The sequence below is a fragment of the Biomphalaria glabrata genome, chromosome 8 (assembly GCF_947242115.1).
Source record: "Biomphalaria glabrata chromosome 8, xgBioGlab47.1, whole genome shotgun sequence".
NCBI lineage: Eukaryota > Metazoa > Mollusca > Gastropoda > Planorbidae > Biomphalaria > Biomphalaria glabrata.
Genome location: NC_074718.1, coordinates 46038972 through 46062896, shown reverse-complemented (window position 1 = coordinate 46062896; position 23925 = coordinate 46038972). Strand labels below are relative to the sequence as shown.

The 23925-nt window shown below is 33.4% G+C and overlaps 1 protein-coding gene across 2 annotated transcripts; it reads right to left on the bottom strand.

Moving 5' to 3' along the window:
* Window positions 1-7: 7 nt before the first annotated feature.
* On the bottom strand, window positions 8-23925 carry LOC129927877 (kinesin-like protein KIF15). 2 transcript variants are annotated; one of them, XM_056039498.1, is made up of 14 exons: window positions 23816-23925; window positions 13806-13871; window positions 13035-13056; window positions 11530-11696; window positions 10499-10536; window positions 9809-9900; window positions 9484-9663; window positions 9259-9360; window positions 6934-6996; window positions 4954-5005; window positions 4043-4152; window positions 3551-3647; window positions 1699-1822; window positions 8-1060 (listed from the first exon to the last, which is right to left on the bottom strand). In XM_056039498.1, exons 4-13 carry the CDS (start codon window positions 11544-11546, stop codon window positions 1815-1817), a joined length of 759 nt encoding a protein of 252 aa, XP_055895473.1. In that variant the 5' UTR covers window positions 11547-11696; window positions 13035-13056; window positions 13806-13871; window positions 23816-23925; the 3' UTR covers window positions 8-1060; window positions 1699-1814. The 2 variants fall into 2 exon arrangements, with proteins under 2 accessions (XP_055895473.1, XP_055895472.1); XM_056039497.1 differs by lacking the exon at window positions 23816-23925 and adding an exon at window positions 15650-17237.

Sequence of the window (23925 nt, the reverse complement as noted above, 5' to 3'; positions counted from 1 at the left end):
CAACAAAAAAAAAAAAAAAAAGGATTCAAGACAATACATGAAGATCAAATAGCTATTTCTACTAATTCTTTATGTACAGTACATATTTACAATAGGACAGCTTATTTATGTATTAATACAGTTGTAGCTGTGTAAAATACAACCATGCCTAAATAGCCTACCTATAAATTCAACCTAGCGAGCTCCTACAAAAATGGTCATATTATTTTTCTTAATTTATGTCAAAATAGGAGAAATATTTGAGCTTTATTTTTGTTCTTTCTAGAAAAAGATAAATGTGGATGCTCTTTCTCTTTGCTCAATTTAGGAAACCTTGAGGCCTAGTCACATTATTTGTACATCAACAGAGATGACAAATTTATCCAAAAGTAGTCAATTTTATTTAAGGCCTCTAGTTCATAACTTATGAAAATTTAAACTACTAGAGTGAAACACATCTTGTTCATTTTATTACAAGTATTGACATCAAACATATTTCAATAAAGCATACTTTTAAGCAGAGGATATTCTATATATATATATATATTCATAAATATTAGATATAGAAGCACATGTAAGACATTTTCAATTCCACAATTTTTATGAGAAACAAATGGCTAGTGAAATGAAAGACAGTTTCCATAAACATCTTTTTAAATTCCATTGTAGAACTTATTGACTAAAAGAGTGTAGTAGCTTGAACTTAAGAAAAATCTTAACAAAAATATCTCGACATATTTCTTTTACAGTCAAACTGTGTATAAACACAATTATTTGTCTAGAGTCAATGCCAATCTTGGGCATCAAACTAAAATATATGTTTATTCAAATACTGGTAGGATTCAACCAATCATTGACATGCTTACAAGTACTGTATCTCTTGTACTGGATTTTTTAAGAAGAATGAAGTGGCTTTCATTTGAACTATAACCATTGATTGGTATAAAAAAACAAACTTTATACTGCTTTTACAAAAACAGTGATTCTTTAAAAGGATGTTATTAGTTCATTCACTTTTTTTTACTTCTCCAAGATTGTTCCTTTATTTCTGGCATTTTTGTATCTTTTATTAGAGCTCTTCCTGAAAAAATGTAGCAGTAAAATAGAATCAAAAAAATACTTAACAAATATTTTTAATGAAGATCTGTGTAGTTACTACTCTATCTATACTAATAGCTACTAAACTGTAACAAATAAATACATTTTATACATTCATTGCCCAGTTCACTTCAACACAGTGCTAGGAGTTAAAATCTAAAGTTGGATTTTATTCAATAATTAATTTGCTATGGAAACACAAAGAGTGTTTTTCTGTTTTTGTGATCAGTGTCTTTATAATTGTCCAGGTGAGAGTAAATGTTAAAATTGTGACCCAGAGGGTGTATATCTTTAAAATCTTTATAATTTTCTTAATGTTTTCCTCAAATAAGTATCCAAGTATGGTTTGTGTTAAATGCCAATGATTGTACTTTTAAGGGCGTATTAAGTTTATTTTTAATGTTCAGATTACCAAACCAGGCAGATATTGAAAATTAAAATATTACAGATGAGAGCATAGTACATTGACAATATTTTTTGTAATGCATAACAAGGACATTGTTTTAGTAGTCTTAATTTTTATTGTCCATTTTTGGTGATATAATTGGGTGATATAATCTGTGTGTGTAGTGAAATATAAATATATAAAGTGTAAAGCATTACTATTCTGGGCATAATTACCTCTAACCAAGCCATTTTTTTCTGAAGATGACTTTCTCTCTCCAGGCTCACCAATAGCACCTCCTTGCATAGGCACAGCACTCTGAAATTCTTGAAATGCCTCAGCAGCACCCATTTTATTGCACTAAAAAAAAGATAAATAACAATAAAGTGTAAAATAATTGTGTTGATATGAAAACAAGAAGAATATGTTTTTACAAGTCAGTGGCATAAACTGCTTGGCTGCAAGGAGGCTTCACTTCGAAACCCAACTAAGTTGTTTGCTGACCGCCTAAATCAGCACAGAAAACCTTAACCCATATACCCCTCCCCCTACATTTCCACACAAAAAAAAACAACAAAACCTTAGAGCAATGATCATGTTCTAAGCATGAAAAAGATACTATGCAAAAATGTTAAAAATATATAGAATGTATATAGTCTACATCCTTTCAGTAATTTTGAGTACGAGAACAAACACATTCAATGATCCTAACCCTTATCAATAGTGCTAACATGGCCAAATTCAAATTTAACTTTCCATCAGGACAATCAGTAACAAATGTGGTATGGACTGAGCAATGCATCTCATGTTTCCAAGCCTGTAACATACATCAGGAATTCCACGTGTCTTCTTAACATGACATGAACATTAAATCAGGCAATGTCAACTGAGACTGTGACAATCATGACCATCTAACGACAGTCCAGAGCACAAAGCACATGATCTGGCAGCCATCCATAGACTCAACTGAAGGGAGTTGCCCAGAACAGACACCCATGGAGTGGTACTGTTAAAGCCCTAGGCCCTTCTAGGAGTCAAAAGGAATAAGTCAAGTAAGTCAACATTGTCAACATTGTGACCATCTAATGACAATTAGACAAGGTAGACATCCCTGTGTTAAAATGAATCATTAGAAAAAAGTAATAGATTATTAATACCTTAAAAATAGAGTTTTAATTAGCATCATTGACTTGAGGAAATTAATACAAGTTACAAAATGTCTTTAAAATCTATTCAATCTAATGTATTCATGAGCAGGAGTTTTTCTACTTATAAATGTGATGTTCAGCTGAATTATTATTATAGCTTTTATATAGCGCTACTTTCATGCTTATAGCATGCTCAGAGTGCTTTTGATCCAATCTCATTTGTGGACCGGTGGGGGGGAGGGGGTATCTAGGAGTTGGTTTTCCGTGCTGCCTTTAGGCGCTCAGTAAACACAACTTTGCCCGAGTCGGATGTCGAACCTCGAGCCCCCTTCTAGGTAGCCAAGCCAAGCCAAGTTCAAGCGCACTTGGCCTCTCGACCACGCTTCTGAATGGCAAAAGCTGCATGAAGAGTGTGAAGTTTTTAATTGTGTGCATGTTCTAAATGTTTCAATGAAGTTTTAAAAGCTTCCACAGAACAGCACTAAAATGTAAGGAAAAAAATTGAAAAGACAGAAAGGATTGAGTCAAAGTAGATTTTGTTGAGTAGAGCCTAATGTTAAGGCTTGTGATACTATAAAAAGTTTCCTTCTCAACTGGGTGGGCATGATGCATTTTTTAAGATTTAACGGTGTGTCATTGAATTTAAGCTGTGAGGGGATCAACATAATCAAAGGTGAGTCCCAGAATTCACCAGTTTCTTAAATGAGCAGATGGCATCATAAAGAAAAAAAAAGGCTTATCTTATCTTATATAATACAGACGTTACTTCAAAAAAGAAGATGATTACGTCCTACGCGTCATGCATTTAGTCATGCATATTAACCAATGACTTAAATGGCTTAATATAGGAGAAGGGAGTGTCTTAGTAATCCCTAGTTTGCTTGATGAATCAATTGTAAAGTGAAGGGGGAAAACAATGCAAAATACAAAATATACTTACATTCCAGTCTTTTAAAACAGATGCATGTGTTTTCCCTGGCAAGGTGAAGTTCCTCTTTTAATTTTGCTACTTCAATTAATAACTCAGCTACTTTTTTCTGATTGAAAATAAAACATGTATAGTTACAATAATTGCATGCAATATTTAAATGATATTGATCACAAGGTGGTGTAGCTGAGATATTCAGTTACAAGTGTTCAAAGGAAATACAATGACCATTAAAAGAATGATAAATTAGAATTTCTTAAACCTTGCAAGAATAGCATATTAGTAAAAGGGTTAAGTAAACTTGACTCATAAAAACAGATTACAATCTAAACAAGTAAAATTAAACATAATCAATGCTGAGTCCTTAAATTGGTGAAGAATCATTGTATTAATTAAGAAAAAGGCAGGGTTTGTAAAAAAAAAAAAAAAAGGCATAGGAATTTTTTTTTAATGTTACAGTTTCCTCAACAGTTACAACAGTTAGACAGTATCTTTGATACTTACATCTTTGCCAAAGATTGACCTCTCAAACTCTTCCATCTTGCGGCTATAGGCTAATTCAATATTCTTAATAACTTGAAAATTTGGCACTTCAGGAGCTTTCTGCTCACAAACTATTGAACACAAAGAAATTAGAATAATTTTATTCCAGAAAAGTCAAAATTATACAATTATTCTAGCTTGATCATTTGAATTTGGTAAAGACCAATGACCTTACAAACTACAGAGCTAAATAAATAAACACAGAAGAAGCTTTTTTATTTCATTAAGTTGTTTTATTTTGCAGTTTTCTTGTTTCATAGTATTAAATAAAAAAAAAAAGTCATGATACTAAAAAAGAATTGAAATAAAGTAGCAAAGCTAATAGGTTAGAGCCATTAATGCATTTGTTTATGTTTTGGTCATGTTCAGTTTTTTCATTGACAGAATTTGTCCATTTTGAGATGATCTCACATAGTTGTAGAGGGTCAAAGTTATCTATCTTGTTTAGTGACACTCATTTAATAAGACTATACAACTATACAACTACAAGTGTCATAAGTTGTATTTTCTTTTGAACTTTTAAAGTGTTTAATTCATACAAGAAAAATAATGTGACTTCCCTTTCCTAGGTTTTTCAGATAGTTTTCTCCTCAAAAAAAGCCTACTGCCTACAATGACAACTAGGTATGGATGGGCTACCTGGTCCTTTTGACTTTTTTACTTATATAATTTACTTTTCATGAGCAAGCATAACAAATACCACATACATCTATTTACAAACCAAAGTAATAACCTTCTGACATTGGTAATGGCAAGGGACTAGAGAACCTGAGCTAGAAATTTCCTATTATCAGAATGCAATGTCAAATAACTAAGCAAATTTATTTCTGAAAGTTACAATAAAATATTTGTTAGTAATAGGGCAGTCTTACCTTCTGTGTGCTTCAACTTAGCTTGTAAAACTTTGTTGTCTTTTTCAAATTTCTAGAAATCAAAATGAAAGGTTTTTTTTAACCAATTATAATTTTTTAAATAAGGTTTATTGTACATCCACTCCCCTCATTAAAGAATTTTAAAACTTTGCCCTTCCACCTAGACCAGGGGTGGGCAAATTATGGCCAGCAGGCCACATGCAGCCCGCCGGAGCATTTTATGCCGCCCGCTGACACCCAAAAACATTATATATGCCCACATAATGTGTAAAAATATAATGATTTTAAAAATCTATTTAAATTATTGAAACTTCTGAGTCATGACGAAGACGCTAAAGAAACATTTCTTTATATGCCATTCTAATAAGTTTAAAGTAAAGTAGGATTTTTGTAATTGGTAATATGTCGAAACATTTAGTCAAAGACACAAACTCAGGCCATTTTTTTTTCAGTACTATAAAGAACTAGTTGAAAGTGTTGGGTTGGCATGGAACAAGATGGCGAGTTTAACAACATGGTGTCCGAGCTTTGACTGAGAAAAACACGCACAAAGCTTTCCTAATAAAATAAAGAACAATATCCCAACCATAAACTCTTACCTCTACACTGGAAAGTTTGTGCAAAGCTGCATTGAATATTAGACATGTTATTGACCCAACTATCTCAGAGCTCAAAGTTATCAGAGCTAGGGGTCTTGATCACAGGCAGTTCAGAGAACTACTTGGATATTTGGAAACATATCATTCCCATGTTCGGTACTACAGTGTTATCCGCTAGCTTAGCATGTTCAAGGTAATGAGAAAAACTTGAAATCTCAAGGAAGAAATTGTTTTGTTCCTGTGACTTTGTAACTAATATTTCTAAGGAAGAGTGAAAGACAGCCTTTATGTTTGCCATCAACACTATCCCAATTGGTTATTTGCACATGAAATGTATGTGCATGTTAAATCTTTTCAAACAAAGTCATCCCATTTCTCCAGGCAAGCAAGTAAAGACAGGTTTTGACATTTGCTGAAATGTGAAACTATTTGAAAAGTACAAGACTTATTCTTTGATTGTGGAATTTGAAAGCAAATTTTAAGAAGTCAAGAACTTAGAAACAGTTTTCAATATCATCAGTTCACCAATTAGCTGATTCAACTCTTGAGGACACACCTCCAAGCAAATAATGACCTGAAAGAGAAGTTCAAGTAAGTTCTTCCACAGGAGTTTTATGGGTCTTTTCTAGAAACTGCATTTCCAAACTTAAAAAACATTGCTGTTAAAGTTTCCCATTATTAGGGTTCACATACATCTTTGAAAATATGATTGAAAATAAACAAGTGTAAGCAGTCAAGAGGACAACCAGTAAGCTTGTTCCGCAGTTCAGGAACATTATGCACAAATGTAAACAGTTAAATACTTCATATTGACAACAACTATAATATTAATGTCTTCGATTCCAAAGATTAAAGATGATTACAGTGTTTCACATGACTTCACAAACCCAGTTGCAACCTGCATATTTTCCCGCATTTCGTTCAGACAAAGCCATTGTGGTGAAATGTTATGATGTTGGAGGCCACTATGAAGAGATTATTAGTAAAATTAATTTAATTTACAACTCTTGTTGTAGCTTTTCAATAGGGAGTGTAAAAAAATTAAAGTAAATGTATATTACAGTACATATGTGAATTAAAAGATAGTATACATAGTTAGTTATAATTTTTTTCTAAGCTGTAAGTACACATATATACATATGTATATGTGCTGAACCCCATCCCCAATTTTTTTAAATGCGGCCCTGGATGAAAAAATGTTGCCCACTCCTGATCTAGACAAACATTGTTCCTTAAGGTACCCTTTCTTTCAAGTTAACTATTCAAAGCTTTAGAGGAAAATATTTTGTATTTGTTTTCATACTTATTTTTCTTGTTTTTTCTGTGTTTGAAAACTACTGACATCGACTTTTTTTTAGGATCATTCACTCAAGAAATTCACCTGAAGAGTCATGTTCACTCTTTGCAGTTCTTCTTCTTTGGCTGTCAGCTGAGATTCATGATTCTGAGGAATAAAAAATATTTTGTTTACTCCATTTGTAACTTAGTTTGCATATTTTCTATTTTTACACTTTGACTTCTGTATCAAACTTTATTAGACTGCAATGTTCTGAACTTAGGGCTAGTAAAGCTTTCATTGTGTTTATTTCCTCCTCCATCTTTTCTTGTAGTGACTGGTTCTAAAAATAAATCTGTCTGTATTTCCTGTTCAAACATCTCTGGGCTTATCACCTTCGATGAAGTCCAGTAGGGAATCGGCGCCGGAGGCGCCATTATCCTGTTGATGGTTAGAAAGGCTTTTATCCAACCACCAGGCCTGGACATGGGGCTCTTCACCCCTGTCCTGTCTGAGGGCACCCAACGGTAGGCGGCCATATCGGTTGACTGAATGGGAAAACTGGGCCATGCCGTGTACACAGCGCACCGTCCCCGCTCTCATACCACTTGCTATAAGTGGTCGAGGACAGTACTAACTGCGGGGAGCTTGTCTCATATTCCTATTCTGTAACCACCACAATTCCGTGCGGGAGTCGCCATTCCAGGCTCCTGGTACTGATGACGACCCCCTTTGTGGAACGGCATGGCAGACTTTTTGGACTGGGTTGCAGGTTACTTGTTCCATCCCCACCCCGAGTGAGATAAAAAAAACAAAAGCTCACCCAGGGAGACCTGCTAGAAGGCCTGGTTCGCTACTCGTTCTTAGCCTGTCCAGATCCACCTCTGGATGTTTCCACCGGAGGGCCACGCTGAGGCGACGGGTAGCTGGAATATCCTCCGGGGGCTTATCACCAGGAGTTTCTCCTCAAGCTCACGGACCTTACTTTCCAATAGTTTGTTCTCTATGTCTGTTTTACTATCCCTTTGTCGTGACAGCAATTTCTCTTCAGAGATCAATTCATCCAGCTTACCTTTTAAAAGTTCTTCTTCACGTTTCGGCTGGTCATTATTCTGTTGAACACATTTCTCTTGCTTCACTAGGTCCTTGCTTTTCCTATCTTGACTGATTTCAAGCTTATCCATCGCACATTTTCTTATCTCATCTAAACCATTTGCAGTGTTCATGTCTGTCTGGATGTCAATGTCTCTTTTTTCAGTTGTTCAAGATAAATTGCTTTCCTCCTCCTCTTCTCCTTCACTGATGCAGTCTACTGCTGGGGGCTTGGAGCAGCTGTGGTCCTTAAACTTAATAAAAAAAAATTAAGCATTATCAATAGATAATTTTAAATAAAACTCTTGTATTTGTTACCTAAAAAATTGAAAACAATGCAACATGTTTTAAGTTTGAGAGAGTGGTGTGAGACAATCATCACTTGAAATCATCTTTCTTTACATCTTTATCAGGTGGACTTTAACCATTTTAACGTTTAAATAGAAAAGTTTACAAAGTGGGATTCTTTTAATAGGTAACGTAAATGGTGTTTGAAGCTTAAATGTTAAACAAATAAAAAAGTGTTGTCAGTAAAGTTCCCCTTAGTGAAATATAGGGTTATCTGTTTCTGTGGCCCACAGTTAACAAGAGTGTCACAAGGCCTGCATGATGACTAACAGCCTTTACTTTTCCCCACTTAATGTCAGGTACCAATTAAGGCGCCCAAAGATCCTGAAATGAAAAATTCCAGTCTTCACCAAGAGTTGAACCCGGGACCCCCGGCTTGGAGGGCCAGCATTTACCAGGCCTCCTAAAACAAATAAAACATGACATATAACATAAGCACAATAATTGCTGACAGAAAAAAGTGAACAAAATCTGGTGAAACAAAGATAGGCTCTGACATTACCCTGAATACACAGAATATAAGTAACTTTAGCAAAAACATAAAATTCAGCTAGAATCCATTTTGACATTAGTTTTCTATCATAGACTATTTCATGAGCAATTATCAGAAATTAATATTATAACTTTCTTCTACTCCTAAAGAAAATGAAGAACTACTTTGAGCCAAGTGCTGTCAGTGTTGGTAGCTTTCTGTCTCTCTGATCCTGCCAGATCAATTAGAATTATCTGTGATATATTAGAGCATGGAATGGGTTGCCTGAGCTAGCCAGGAAAACCAGTGACTTGGCTGAATTTAAGTCATTGGTTAATATGCATGACTAAATGCATGACGCGTAGGACGTAATCATCTTCTTTTTTGAAGTAACTGCTTTTTTGGAAACCACCTACTTCCTCCTAGTAGATCAACACAGACAAAAATAAATGTCTATTTGTACATTAAGTGTACATGTTTTAATTAACATTAACATTTAATTGAAATAAAAACTATACCTTTGACTCTATTTTAACTGTAAAAACAGCATGAGAGCGCAAACCCTCTCTGTTCATGGAAGTAGGAGCTACTCTACGATTCAACCAGCCCTTGATTATTAACTGAAGACAACAAAGTATGTTCCATTCCTTTAAAACTCAATTCAGGCATATTATTATCAAGAAAAATCTTACAAAAAACAAAAATGTGTAAAACTAGAATTAACTCAATGATGGCTTTAATACCTGATAAGCATTTCTTGAGTTGCAGATAACTTGCTCAATGAGTCCATCTACAAAGACACCTTTGTTCATATTCTCACGTAAGCGAATACCTTGTGAAGCTGTATCCAAAAGATCAAAGATTTGCTCTTGATAGATTTCTAAAAAGGAGCAGCGACACAAAAACTGTTTTTTCCTGCCATGCTGTGAAGAGAATTAAAAAAAATGTTATGATTCGTGTTTTAAACAAAAGTGGGGCAGAAAAAAAAAAGGAAACATTTAAATCTAATGGTTTCATTACACCAGTTAAACCTTATAAAAACAATTGTATACAACAAAAGAAAGTTACATCTTGTTGGTGAGCTATTACACGAAAGAGATACTCCAAACTTCTGGGAATCACACCACGAAGCTGAGAGCTTTCCAAGTTCTCAGAGGGACCTTTAATAAAAAAAAAAAAAGATTTAAAATAAATTTCTCTGTTAAATGTTTTTCTTAAACATCGGCAATAATGCAATTTTTACTAGATCAATATATTCAAATATAGATATTTATAACTACAATTAAAATATAACTAATATTTTGTCCTTTGAAAAAAAGCTTTCCCTTTTGTATGCATGTCATGTCTCCCTACTTGAGAAATGCTGGCCAAAGAACTCATAAAATCTAATTCCCCTTTAAGACCTTGTGGTCTATAGGGCAGATGATGTAAAGGTCATCTGATTCTGTGGCCTATAGTTACTTAGGGTGTCATGTGGCCAGCACAATGACCAATCACATTTACTTTTCCCAACTAATGTTGGGTACCCATTAGAGCTGGGTGGACGCCTGAAGATCCCAAAATTAAAAATCCCAGTCTTCACCAGGATTTGAACACTTGTTTGGAAGCCAAGCACTTTACCGCTCAGCCACTGCGCCTCCTTCAGAAAATCTATTTAATTTCAGGTAATTTTTAAAATTAATATTCGTTGTAACAAAAAAATAATACAATATCATAAATGCCAAGATTTATTTTTTTTAATGATGAAAGAACACTTACCAAACATAGTAAAACTTTTTCCTGAGCCAGTCTGGCCACTAAGAAAGTGCAAAATAAATAAAATGTTAACAATAGATAGAGTGAAATGTAAGTGTACAAGTGTACAAACCTCTACCACTGCCCCTGACAGAGTATTTGTATAAAAAAAAAATACTGTTACAAGTTAAAAACAAATCTGAAACAAAGGTGAGCTTTAAAATTATTGAAGACAATTTAATTGCCACACTCAAAACTCAATGTTAGCAAGCAATTGCATGACCATGCAAAAACAAGCTTTATCTAAACAGTATCAATTTCCTCCCCTTAAAACAGCTATCTACTTTCTTTCAACTTAGAACAGGACACAAAGCTTTACATTTTCACCATAACAGAATGAACCAGACCCACCAACCCCTCCGCAAACATTGCGCCCAGCCTCTTGAAACTGTCAATCATATCTTCTTTGAATGCTCCAATCTAATTCACCTTAGGCAGACAATATTACAACAACCTATCATAACCAACACTCAGTATGGCAGTGTGGAACAGCTAAAAAAAACATTCAAATTTTTCCTTGGCACAGATTGCAAAGGAGCTTACAGCTCAGCAACAAAAAGCTGGCTAGAAGAAGAAGGAAATCTTCAATTCTTCAAAACTAAACCTATTCTATTTGTCTACTGTAAATCATATCTCTTGTGTATATAAAAATATACACATTTTCATCTCAAATCATACATGATTTTTTCCTGCTTGCAACACTGAATTATACAGATAGACATACTAAGACAGCGGCAGAAATTTTGATAGAATTTCTTGCAAATAAAAATTGAATAGAGTGAACATTTGTTTTTAATTGTATAAACTAAGTTGCTCTACTACTGTCTGGACCAAGCATTCACACAATTTAAATGTTTCACATTAAAAAGGAATATTAAAGGAAAAGTAGTTTGTAGCATCAAAAACTTGGATATAAAACATTCTAATTCATTTCTTTTGGGTTTTTTTAAAGGTTAAAGGTTAAGAATAATATTTCATTCTTTACTGTGACCAACCTGTGTGGTGTCAGCATGCTACATTGTCAGAGGTGAAAATTGTGGGCTCTGGCTTTGTGTGAAGAATAATGGCAGTGTCTGCAGTGTTAACATCCAGAACTCATGGTGCAAAGTCTTTTTCACTTGGATCAGGAGGGCGAACTCTTGGCAATATTTGAATTGAATTTCTTTGTAAAGATGTAGACAAAGAAAGCAGGTTTACAAATATTTAAACTTAATATATTTCATAAGCTATTAAGCTAAAAAGGGCAAGTGACTTAGTGACTAAGCACTTAGCTTCTTAACAGAGGGATCTTAGGTTCCAATCTGATTGATTTTGAATTTCAGGAATTTAAGGATGCACCTGAGTTCACTCATCTCTAATGGTTACCTGAAATATTTTTTGGGGAAAGTAAAGGGAGTGGACCATTGTGCTAGCAGAATGACACCCTAATCAGCCATAGAAACAAATGACATGTACATCATCTGTTCCATGTATTGCAAGGTCTGAAACTAGGTACTATTGAAATGCTTAAAAAAATAAATTTAAAAAAAACATGACTCTTCAACACTAAATGACTAGCACTGCAACCATGCATATGTTGAGTTACTATTGATCTTAATGTTAAAATTGTAAAAACAAAAATGGTTTGAAAAAAAAAAGCTTAAACGAAGTGTAATTGTATCAATTAGTTTGGATCAGTCATGTAATCAAATTTCTAATAGATTATAATTAAAATAAATTATAATAAGAAATTATAGTAATATTGAACAACAACAATAAATCGGTACGATTAATAATATTTTACCAATGTTTTTTTATAGAATTATTTCATGCTTTTAGCTTTCTCAGTATGCTATGACACTTATCTGGACCAGGGTGGATGTTGATTTTTAAAGGCATTTAAAAAAAAGGGAATGACCTGAATTCAAACTAGTATCCAGGCTCATGCCTCCTTGGGCTGAGGTGCTAACCAGTCTGCTAGTGAGGTACTTATGACTGGAAGATTGTATGTTTGTTTCCATTTAGAGGGGCAACCTATAAAGGGGACATTCAATTTATACCACCACTTCAGTCAAGTAACGGAACAATTTCTTTCCCTCATTCAAGATATGAAACAAAATAGTAAATTACCAATAGTTATTTTACTAAATTTGTTAAATTATTTTATTGATTGTTGTATTATCAGGTAAAAGAAATAATTGTGAAAAATTTCAGCTTAATCCGAGATTGGGTGTCAGACATAACATACAGGCAGATAGAGAGTTGATATAAGCTTTGTAAAAAGGTTCAACAACTAATGTATCTGGCATAAGCATCACTTATGTTATAAGAAATAAAAAAGTTAAATAAGTAAATAAAGGTAAACAAAGATAATCAATTGTGCTTAATGTTTTGTTATAAATTACAGGGTGATTTTTTTAAATACCGGTACATTAAAAATAATTTACAATTATGAAAAACAGTATGAAATATATATATTATGCTTTAAAGAAAATAATTAAATAAAATAAAAATGCTTAACCTGATTGATGGATCCATTGCATCTGTCAATTAAAAAAAATATATTGTTAATGTGTTCTTCTGTCCAAAAACAAAAAATGTGTTCTATAAACATTGAAGTATAATTAAATACATAAATATTTAAAACAAAGCCTAATCATTTTTATGTAACAGTACATCAGAGCTATTAGTATTCAGAGAAAAAAAGAAAAACAAAGATTATATTAAGCATCTATAGCTGTATCAATAAGTTTGGATCAGTCATGTAATTAAATTTTCAAATAGATCTACACCAGCATTTCCTAAACTTTTAACATATGCATACCTAGCCCCCCCTAACCGAGATGACAGTTCCTGGTTAATTTTAATCTGAGACACTGTGCCACATCTGTTCCTATTTTTTCAATTTAATGCTGAAAAAGTAACGTTATATAAATTTTAATTTTGAAAAGGCAAGATATATTTCAGAACTTTTTCTTTTAAAACCGGATACACATTTGTAGCCTTTGAAAAAGTCAATTAGGAAATCAGAGTGCTTGTAATGCTCTCCATTATTCATTTGACTGTTAGAAAGTATTTCTCTTAAGGCCAGATATGGATCAAAATCTCTTCAACCCAAGTCTTGTCTCAAGGTTCCACAAAGGCAGCAACCATTTTTAGATTGGGTTGTGCCACATACATAGTGCCCAGACTCCGGTCATGAGCCCACTTACTACAAGCGGGCAAAGACCGTGCTAACCACAGGTTATTTCTTCATATACCTATTTTGTAACTACAAAAGCTCTGTAAGTACCTCTATTCTGTGTCCTTAATTTGAAAAACGAAATGTCGGACTTGCTGGGTTGTCAGGTCTCTCTTTCTGTTGGTGATATGAAATGATTATTTTATTATTGTAGACAAACAATATTAATTTTAATAAGACTCTAATCTCATACAGTAACTGTAACTAAATCTCCATAGTGACCCTCTACTAAATCTCTAGGATCTAGAATATTCTAGATTATAACAATATCAATTATAAAATGGTACTATAAATGTAGACCACTTCACATATCTAAGTAGTATTGTGTCAAATAACGCCTCACTTTCAAGGGAAGTTGATAACCGTCTGGCCAGGGCCAGTAGCGCTTTTGGATGCCTTCAGGCAAGAGTTTGGCAGAACAAATTGCTCCGCCTGCCTACAAATATCAATGTCTACCAGGCGGTGGTTCTCTCAACCCTTCTGTATGACTCTGAGACATGGACACTATACAGAAAACAACTAAGACTTTCTTGAGCGCTTTCACCAAAGATGCTTGCGCTCCATCATGGACATACAGTGTTAAGACTGCACTACAAACAGTGATGTCCTTGCAAACGCCAGTATAGACAGTATAGAGGGACTTCTTATGGTCTGACAGTTACGCTGGGCAGGGCACGTATCCCGTATGGGAGATGAACGTATGACAAAGGCAGTCTTTTTTAATGAAGTAAAAGGTGGTCAACGTAACAGAGGTGCTCCACGGAAACGCTTCAAACACCAGCTTAAGTGTCAACTTTCCTTAGCTGACATAGAAGAGAGCACCTGGTTGCAGGCGGCCTCAGAACGAGACAGCTAGAGGTCAATCACGAAGGCCATGGGATACACATTTGAGACAAAAATAAAATCCGCTGCCAAGGACAAATGCAGATGGCAAAAAAAAAATCTAAATCAACCACCTGCAGACAATGGTTATGCTTGCCCTGGATGTGGCAAAATATGTAGGTCACAGCTGGGGTTGCACAGTCATGGGAAATACAAGCATTCCTCTCTAATCTTGGGACTCAAAGACAAGCCTTATAATGTATAATAAACTACTACTACTAACTACTTTTTAACTAGATCTAGATCAAGTCAATCTATCTAGTTAGTTCTACATAGGTATGTGACAAAATTGTGTAAAAAATTGTTTTTTTAATTTGGATAATATTTTATTAAAGATCTTGTTCTGAGCTTTCCAATGAGGTATAGAATGTTAGTATGAGTCCAATATATAAAAAAATAAATAAAATTTTGGCGCGTTTTCACTTAACATTGAAGCAATGGAAAACCATGGCACAAGATTTTATGAAAAAATGAACAAAAATGAGTACCATTTCGTTAATTTTTATCACTTTGCTATAATCTATATATCAAAATAAAGCTTAAGGTGTACTTAATAAAAGTATTTTATTGTTTTATACAGTTTATATATATATATTTTTTTTTTTAATTTTTTATTTTAACCAACTCAATATGAGGTTATCATTTTTTATTTTTGTAATAAAATGTTCTTATATTTCTATTTTAACAAAATGTTGATAACAGATAAGTGAAGCACTTGTCCTGAGCTTTCCAGTTATATATAGATTATTTCTATATGCCAAATGGTTAATTTTTTACAAATTTTTTAAACGCATTTTCACTCAACACTAAGTGAGGTTTTATGAAATCAATAAAGCATACTATCTCACTCATTTTTATATCACATCTAAAAACAACACCAAGATAAAGATAAAACTTTAGATGTGATGAACAAATATATCTTTAGCTACATGTATATTATTTTTGTATATTTAAAGAAAAAAAGCATAAAAACTTTAAATCATTTTGCATGGAAAAAAAAATTAATTACTTACATAAATGTTTCTTGACAATTGATAATATGATGTTAATTTTGAAGTATAGCATGGTAAGATGGCAAGGCATAAATGATTGCTGGATTGTGCTGATAACGTAGAAGATGAATGTGATAACATAGAAATTAAGTTCGACCAACTGACGATGAAGCCAATGGTGGTTTGTTAGTGACGTAGGGACTCGATGACATGTAAATTAGTCAGTGATGAATGACGATAAAGTAAATGGTGGCTTCTTTGTGTTAGAAGCGTAGCAAAGCAGATATCATGCAAGTAAGCAGCATAGAATGATGATGAAGTCAATGGTGGTTAATTTGTTGGTGACGTAGTGACTCTGATGACATGCAAATTAGTATGTGCTGGATGATGAATAAGTAAATGGAGCCAAGTGACTCTGATGAAATGCAAGTTAGTATGTACTGGATGATAATTAAGTAAATGGAGCCAAGTGACTCTGATGACATGCAAGTTAGTATGTACTGGATGATGATTAAGTAAATGTTGCCGAAGGGACTCTGATGACATGCAAGGAGTTGAAGGACACCATCATGAAAGTATAAGGCACATGTGGGAATTTAGACACCATCACGAAAGTATAAGGCACTTATGAATTTTTGAAAAGTTTAATGTTTAATTTAATGAAGGGTTAATAATAAATGGATTTGAAAAAAAAGTTGTTGTTTTTTATGAGAGTTTAATGTTTGAATGATGAAAGGTTAATAGGATATATGATGATTTGTGTTTGAAAAAACTTAATTTTTAATGGTACACATAAATATAAAAAGGAGAGTTGACATATCTTTACAGTCACAAACTTGAAGTGAAGACAATTTTATAAAACTAATAATATTGTTTATAAAAATTATTAAATATTTTAATTTGAAAGTTATGGCTTTACATTAAACATAATTTAAATTAATTCTTTATGAACTATCAATAAAATAAATTTTAACAAGGAACGTTATATAAAAAGTGATGATGTACCACATATCATTAGTGATAGTAAAAATAGCTAAGAAGAATAGTTAATTAGCTTTTTTTTTTATTAGATGATATAAAACAAAATAGTGTGCTAGAAAAAAAAAATAAACGCAATATTAAAAATGGGAATGACAAGTAGTACACAACAACTGGTGTTATTTCAGATCTACTGGGAGGACTAGAGAAACACTTAGTATGTTAGTAAGTCATGATCATTAATTAATTTTAAACTTTGCTGTATTACATGTGATGCAATGGGAAAACAATTTTAAACAATATGTAGGTTTAATCATTTTAAAAGTTATAGTTACATGAAGGAAATGAATAATAATCAAATTAACAAAAACAATCCCAGCACAAATGTTTTGTTATAAAATTACAGAAAGAGGGGCTTTACTTTTCTGTTAAAAAAAAAATTTTCAATGATCATTCTTTATAATTCGATAGTTTTATTTACATCTTTTTTTATTAAGGTACTATTTTATTTTAAATATTTTATATTTTAAAGCTTAAAACATATAGTAGAAAAAGGTTAGGGCTATGGTTACCTCTAGTGAATTTTATAATAGTATATAATATGTTTAAAATTAATGACATAAACTTTTAGTTTACTATTTGAGTTTGAAAAGTTTATAAAAGTATTTATTTTATTGAAATGTATTAGTCACTAATGATTAGCTAACAGATTTACCCCCCCCCTATTGTTTTTCCACCCTATTATAAAGAATCCCTGTTTGTCAGACAGAAGTGAAACTGGAACATTTTCGTCAATGGGTAGGGAAAAATCCTTGATGTTAACAAATACTATTCTACAGTAATGTCAAGTCTTTGAACAGTATGTCACAGGCAAGCTGATACTTGCTCATGTCATAGTCAACCCCTCTACTCTCGTCCTCATCATCCAGCCAATATTGTACCAAATATACATCTTTCATTCCTTTTTTCAGTCCCTTTACCCTGCCACTATATAATACAGGGCCTGGACTGTACCAATAGTGGCATATCAACCTGTCTATAACATTTCCAGATAACAATTCCTGCACATCCATCCAAGTCTGTTCAGTCACGTTAGTAATCAGTTCCTTAATCTTGTCAATGTAATTGTCTTGTCTTAAAAGTTTTTCAATTTTCTTTCTGTTCTGTCTCCTGGTTTTTTTGCTCCGCCCTCAGATCAATCTCCTTAGTCACCTCTGACGTCCTCACTCGATTAGCCTGCCTCCTACTGCGAGAGACACCAATGGCCCAAGTCACCCTTTCAGTCATATCTGAGGCACTCAGAGAATCTAGATAGGCTACAGTTCTGTTCTTTAGGGAACGGATTCTAGAGGACATGTAGCACATCGTTGCATTAGGTGCTTTTTTCTTGGCTGCACTAAACATGCCAATCACCTCTTCAGAATCCATGTTATGTAGCCTAGCAGATTCTGTCTGAGTGCTCATCAGCTCAGACACATTCATACAAAGATACCTTTTATACTGCCTATTGATAGTTTCTGCAATAGAAGACAAACTAGCTTTTATCATGTTTTCAACTTCCTTATCTTGAGGGCAGAGCAAAAGAACCTCCAGTATGGAATCATTAACATCAAGGATTTCACCAAAGAAGTCTAGGTTTCTTGTGAAAATAATGAAGGGATTATTAAGGCATTGATCTACTTGGGCTAGAACTTCTTTAATGACTGTGATAGCCCCAAGATGAGAAACAGCTTGCGCACCAGGCGCAATGTAAAATTTTTTCATCCAAGGGCTTGTCAGCAGTTTCCCTACCATACCCATAACAAAAAGTTGTTTCTTCCCAGTTTCACTATTGAGGTCACTGTGCAGGCAACTTATCAGCGATCCAGAGGAAAGGGCAGGGGATTTTAAAAATGATAATATTTGGTCATAATGAAGGACCAATATTCCACAAGTACGGAAAAACAAATGCAAACGATTTCCCCTATACCGTGGAATAAGGCCCTTCGGTAAATTTTCATTAAGTAGAAAGGAAATAAAATTTTTGGGGTCACCCTTTCCATCTCTATACCTGAGTTTGTCTATTTGTAAGACAATGTTGCCTGCTATGCAGTCACTCCCAATAAGGCTGCTCCTTTCTGTCTGCAGAGACTTAAGTGCCAACCTGCAGCCTTTTGAAATACTATCAAGTGGGTGCAGGTGGCAATTAAGTTCATTTAAGGTTTTACCCCATAATGCATTTAATTTAACTATGGAAGCATGATTCACTGATGCCCGGTCTGACATAGTGTTGGAAATATTTTTGATAATTTCATTATGACAAGTGGAAAACTCTATCTTATGAAAATCTGAGTAAGCATATGCTAAATTTTTTATTGATTCAATTAAGTGTTTTTCATAGTCCTCAGCCCTCCCACCACTCAACTGATCTAAAGCTATAACAAAAGTATCAGTTGGAGTGGTGAGATGTACTGAATTGACAAGAACACCCTCTTGGGTTGTGGAATCAAACCCAAGAGTTAGATGTGGTGTTTTCATGGCAACTTCAGCGGCTTGTAGGTCTGAAATAACACCAAGTTCTCTTACAAAGTTGTCTACTGAGGTTCTGTGAGGGACGCAATCAAGAAGAACACCCAATCTCTGTGATAAACTACTAACAATAGGGGAGATAGAAGAGGTTGGGGCCTGGTATAAAAGACAATTAAAAAACAAAATTAACCTTGTCATAACATCATATGTTTTATTATTTTTTTTAAGGGACCTAGCTTTATTTTCTTTTAGTTCTTTAAGTTCATCTTCAAGAAGTAGTTTATCACTTTGAAGAGATGTTATGATAGCGTCCTTCACAGCCAATTCTTTATTAAATGATGATTTCATTTTCTTTAATACCTCTTGATGCTTTTTTGTTTGCCAAATACATTTTTTACATTTTAAAAAACGTTTGCCAGAAGCAATTTCATATTTGTGCAATTTTTTTAACAACTTATTAATCTTCTCATTTTTTCGGTGAACAGACCGTCTAAGATTTTTAATAAGGTTAGGCTGAGAGTTAATTTGAGATTTTAATAAACATATTTTTTTCCTATATTTATTCTTGTCTTCACTTCTTGCCTGGGACACAAAAGAAAGTCGTCTTTTTAAATGTCTTCTACGAGGGGTTCATTCATCATTGCTTCTTAAATTTGATGAAACAGGATTTATTTCAGTAACAGGATTTATTTCAGTAACAGGATTTATTTCAGTTGGTTGTATAGCTTTTGTTGGAGTTAAATCAGAGTTAGGAGCAGTTGTGCTAGGTAACTGGTAAAATATTTGATAGCAAATGTTTTGAATTTCTGACAAATATTTTGTTATATTACTTTTATACTTTGCAATGGTGCATTCAGTTAAATAATGAACTTTTGAAATTAAACATGGATTAAATGGGAATCCAAAAGTTGAAGCAACAATTTCTGCTGTGGATGTTTGGGAGGACTGATTTTGCAGATAAATTAGGAGGACATGTCCTTTTAAGCATAGTTTATTATTGTCATCTGGTGAAAGTTCAGAATAATTAAAATTTTCATAAAGGAATTTGTACAAAATAGTGTCTTCAACATTTGTACGGGATGAAAGCTTTCTTTTTCTTTGTCTTGGCATGATATCAGATAAAATAATGTGGGTGCGTAAGTGAATAATCCAATGGAAAATCTTAAATAATTCTTGAGTAATATTTGATAGTAGATTGTATTGTAGATCAAGTTATTAGATAAACATTGAAGTAGATATTCTATTGTAGATCTAGACAATCTAGTAATTAGATAAATTAGATAAACATTGAATTAGAAGAATATATTTTTAATAGTAATTATATAAAATGTAAGTAGCCTAGATTCATCATAGAATTAAATAAAGGACTACATAGCAATGGTCTGGGCACTCTGGGCTGCATGATGATCATGATGTTCTGTCATATCAGCATTTTAATCCTACTCATAAAGCATACCCCATCTCATTAAACTTAAACCAAAAAAAAAAAAAAGCTATCTAGATCTATTTTTCTATATAATATAGACATAGATATATAGTAGAGTCATGATCTAATTATAAATATGAATGTTAATCAAGCTAACAAAATAAATCAATCAAACTGATCTAAATCTAATGTATGTACATCTAGTTTTATGTAGTCTAGATATAGTCACTAGTATAGAATTCTGCATCCAGTAACTTTTTAATACATAAATACTAGATCTAGATCTATACACACACTATTAGTTAATACAGTAGTTGAGTAGTCTAAAATATAAATATAGTTTGGATTCTAATATAGTGTTATAGACTATAGTCAGAGTAGAAATACTTGATAAACTAGAGTTTACTAATATTATAGTAGATCTAGATCTATATTATACTATATAGTCAGTGTCTTAGTACTAGTACTTGACTAGATTCTAGATCTATATTTTATATTAATAATAATATTATATATAGATCTAGAATCTAACTAAATGTTGTCTAAGAGTACTAAGACTCAGAGTCTAACTCTAAAACTACTAAAAGTCTAACTAAGTCGACTAAGTCAAATCAGGCACTGAAACTTTCAGTGAAGGCTAAGGAGTTAATGAATTAGATCTAGATAATTAGATCAAGTTTTATCAAGATTAATCAAGATCATTTATTACATCAAGATCTAGATCTAAAATTCAGATATAGAGTCTAGATCTAGATATACAGTTTCAATAGTTGCTCAGTTTCCCTTCGATGTAGATCTAGTGTCTAGATCTAGACTTTAATAAATGTTTACACTTGACTACAGACAAAATAGTCTAAAAATACTACATTACTGTCACGTGACAGTAATGATAAATTGATTTTTTTTTCGCCTTTTAACATGTAACATGCTTAACCAAAATGCTATTAGAGAAGTCATCTAGATCTAGCTCTCTATAGAAAACAGAATAACTAAAATTGGTAGAAGAATGCACGTTTTACATGAATAAATTAAAAACTCTATCAAAAAATGTTTTTTGGATCTAGTCTTAGTCTATTGCCAAAACTGAAGGACCTCGAGGTCTGATCCATTCCCGCCATTTTTAAAACAAGTCACATTTGTTGCCTCACAAGAATTTAGACAAAAATCGCCTCGATTATCATAGTACAATGAAATTTGCTCAACTTACGGCCATTTAAATTATCTTCAAGAATAACCAAACTTTTTCAACGTATAAACAACCTGAATCACGAAATAGATCTACAAAATAACGAACTTTTTACGAAAGTTCGGCCAAATAAAAATTAACACTTTTTTTTTAATTTCATTTTTTTTTTTATTTTTGTAAAAAAAATATTCACAAATAAAAAAAAAATTCTAAGGTGCTTCATATATTGACTGGTTCTTCATTCTTTGCTTTAAATCAATAGCACCCATACTTAAATAAATATAAAAATGAAAAATGGCGGCGCCACTTTTCCCGCGAGTTGAAATTGTGGTCTGCGGTGCTGAATGTTCAAGAATCAAAAGTGGCCGAGTTTTATTTTTGAAGTGTTAGGGGAACGAAACAATTACTTAAGTTTATATTTTTACCACAGACATATAGGCATATATGTCTGTGCTTTTTTTTTTTTACCTGCAAAGTTTCTAAGGACAATATCAAAGTAACAGAACAATATTTGGTATGGGAGATTGCATACAATCAATTTAGGCCTATTTCGAAAGTAAAATTTGTAAGAAAGAAAATGCTTGATAACTGCTTGGTGGTTTGGCTTCCTAACCGATGAGTCTCGGGTTCGAATCTCGGTGAAGAGTGGGTTAGGAATTTCTGGATTTTTAGGGTGCTCCTGAGTCCATCCAGCTCTAATGGTGAGTGACATAAGTTAGCGAACGTAAAAGCGGTTGGTCGTTGTGCTAGCCACATGACATTCTAGTCAACTGCCTTATGGATTGCAAGGTCTAAAATAGGTGCTCTACTCTATATATTGTGATGTTGCTTGTTCAGGCTGTCTTAAGGTCAACTATGGATGACTGTTGAATTTCAACCAATTACTCTGCAAGCGTTTGGGTGTTATTGTTCGGGTGTATTCCGTGTAGTTGATCAACAATCCAGACAAAACAAACACATCGGTTTTAACTAGTAAAGAGATGTAGTCAACGCTGAAGAACAATGTAACATGTATTTATTCTAAGAAAAGGCCACAGTAAACGTCTCTGTCACTAAACACGTCGTTACCCTGGAGGATTATATCGCTAACTGATTTTCCGGTCTCTAACCCAACATATCCCAAACGTCACTAGTCCCGTTCAATATGCGTCTTCTATGGTGCGTCGCTAAATAACTAAACTATAAATAAGGTGTCTAACAATATCTGTCTGTCTGTTAGGGGTGGACTGGGTATCAAAATCGGCCCAGGCATTTCAATACCATCCGGCCCATAAATTGTATATTATATGATGGACATCCAGATCTAGGTCTACCTGACGTCATAATCATTATGTTAAATTTGATAATGTATCGAAAGCTGTACACATGCTTACAGTGAACACTGTGTCCTTATAAGGAATAAAGGCTTTATATTGCTTTTTAATCGCAAAGTGTATAAAAGGATGAAGCTCTATGGATGTAGGCTATTAGGCCTACATTATTTCGGAAAATATGATATATTAAATTAAAAAAAAAACAAAACTACTTCGCTCAGGGGCCACTTCCCCTGAAAAAAGAATATTATAAAACATTTAACAATTTAATAGTCCTACCGGCTACCGGCCCATTTGGATACCGGCCCATTAGAGTAAGCATCTTCTTTTTTTTTAAATCACGTCTGTATTTTATAAGATAAGGGCCGCATGGATGCCACTATTAAATTGTTAAATGTTTTATAATATTCTTTTTTCAGGGGAAGTGGCCCCTGAGCGAAGTAGTTGTTTTTTTTTAAATATACTCTACTAAGGCCTAATGTCCATATAGCCAATCACCCCTGTTGTCTGTCTATCTATCTATCCATAACCCCTAAATCTATCTATCTATCTATCTATCTATCTATCTATCTATCTATCTATCTATCTATCTATCTATCTATCTATCTATCTATCTATCTATCTATCAACACGTAACCTGGCATTAGTTAGGGAAAGTAAGAGTGGTTGGTCGTTGTGCTGGCCACATGACACTTTCGTTAACAGTAGGCCATAGCAACAGATGATCTTTACACTATCTGCCTTATAGATTGCAAGGTCAAAAAGGGAGTGCTTACTTTATTTATGGCTGTCTGGTGACGTGGTAAGAGCGCTGGGCTACTGTCTCGTTGGTACCGGGCTCAAACCCCGCCCGTTGCGTTACACAAGTTGTTCTGGCAAAGGTTTC

Excerpts from the sequence above, each read along its gene's own strand:
- LOC129927877 (XM_056039498.1), bottom strand. Across the intron at positions 5,006-6,933 it reads GAGTGAACATGACTCTTCAG|AAATTTGAAAAAGACAACAA; the intron begins GTGAATTTCTTG and ends TTTGATTTCTAG. Across the intron at positions 3,648-4,042 it reads GGTCAATCTTTGGCAAAGAT|AAAAAAGTAGCTGAGTTATT; the intron begins GTAAGTATCAAA and ends ATTTTCAATCAG.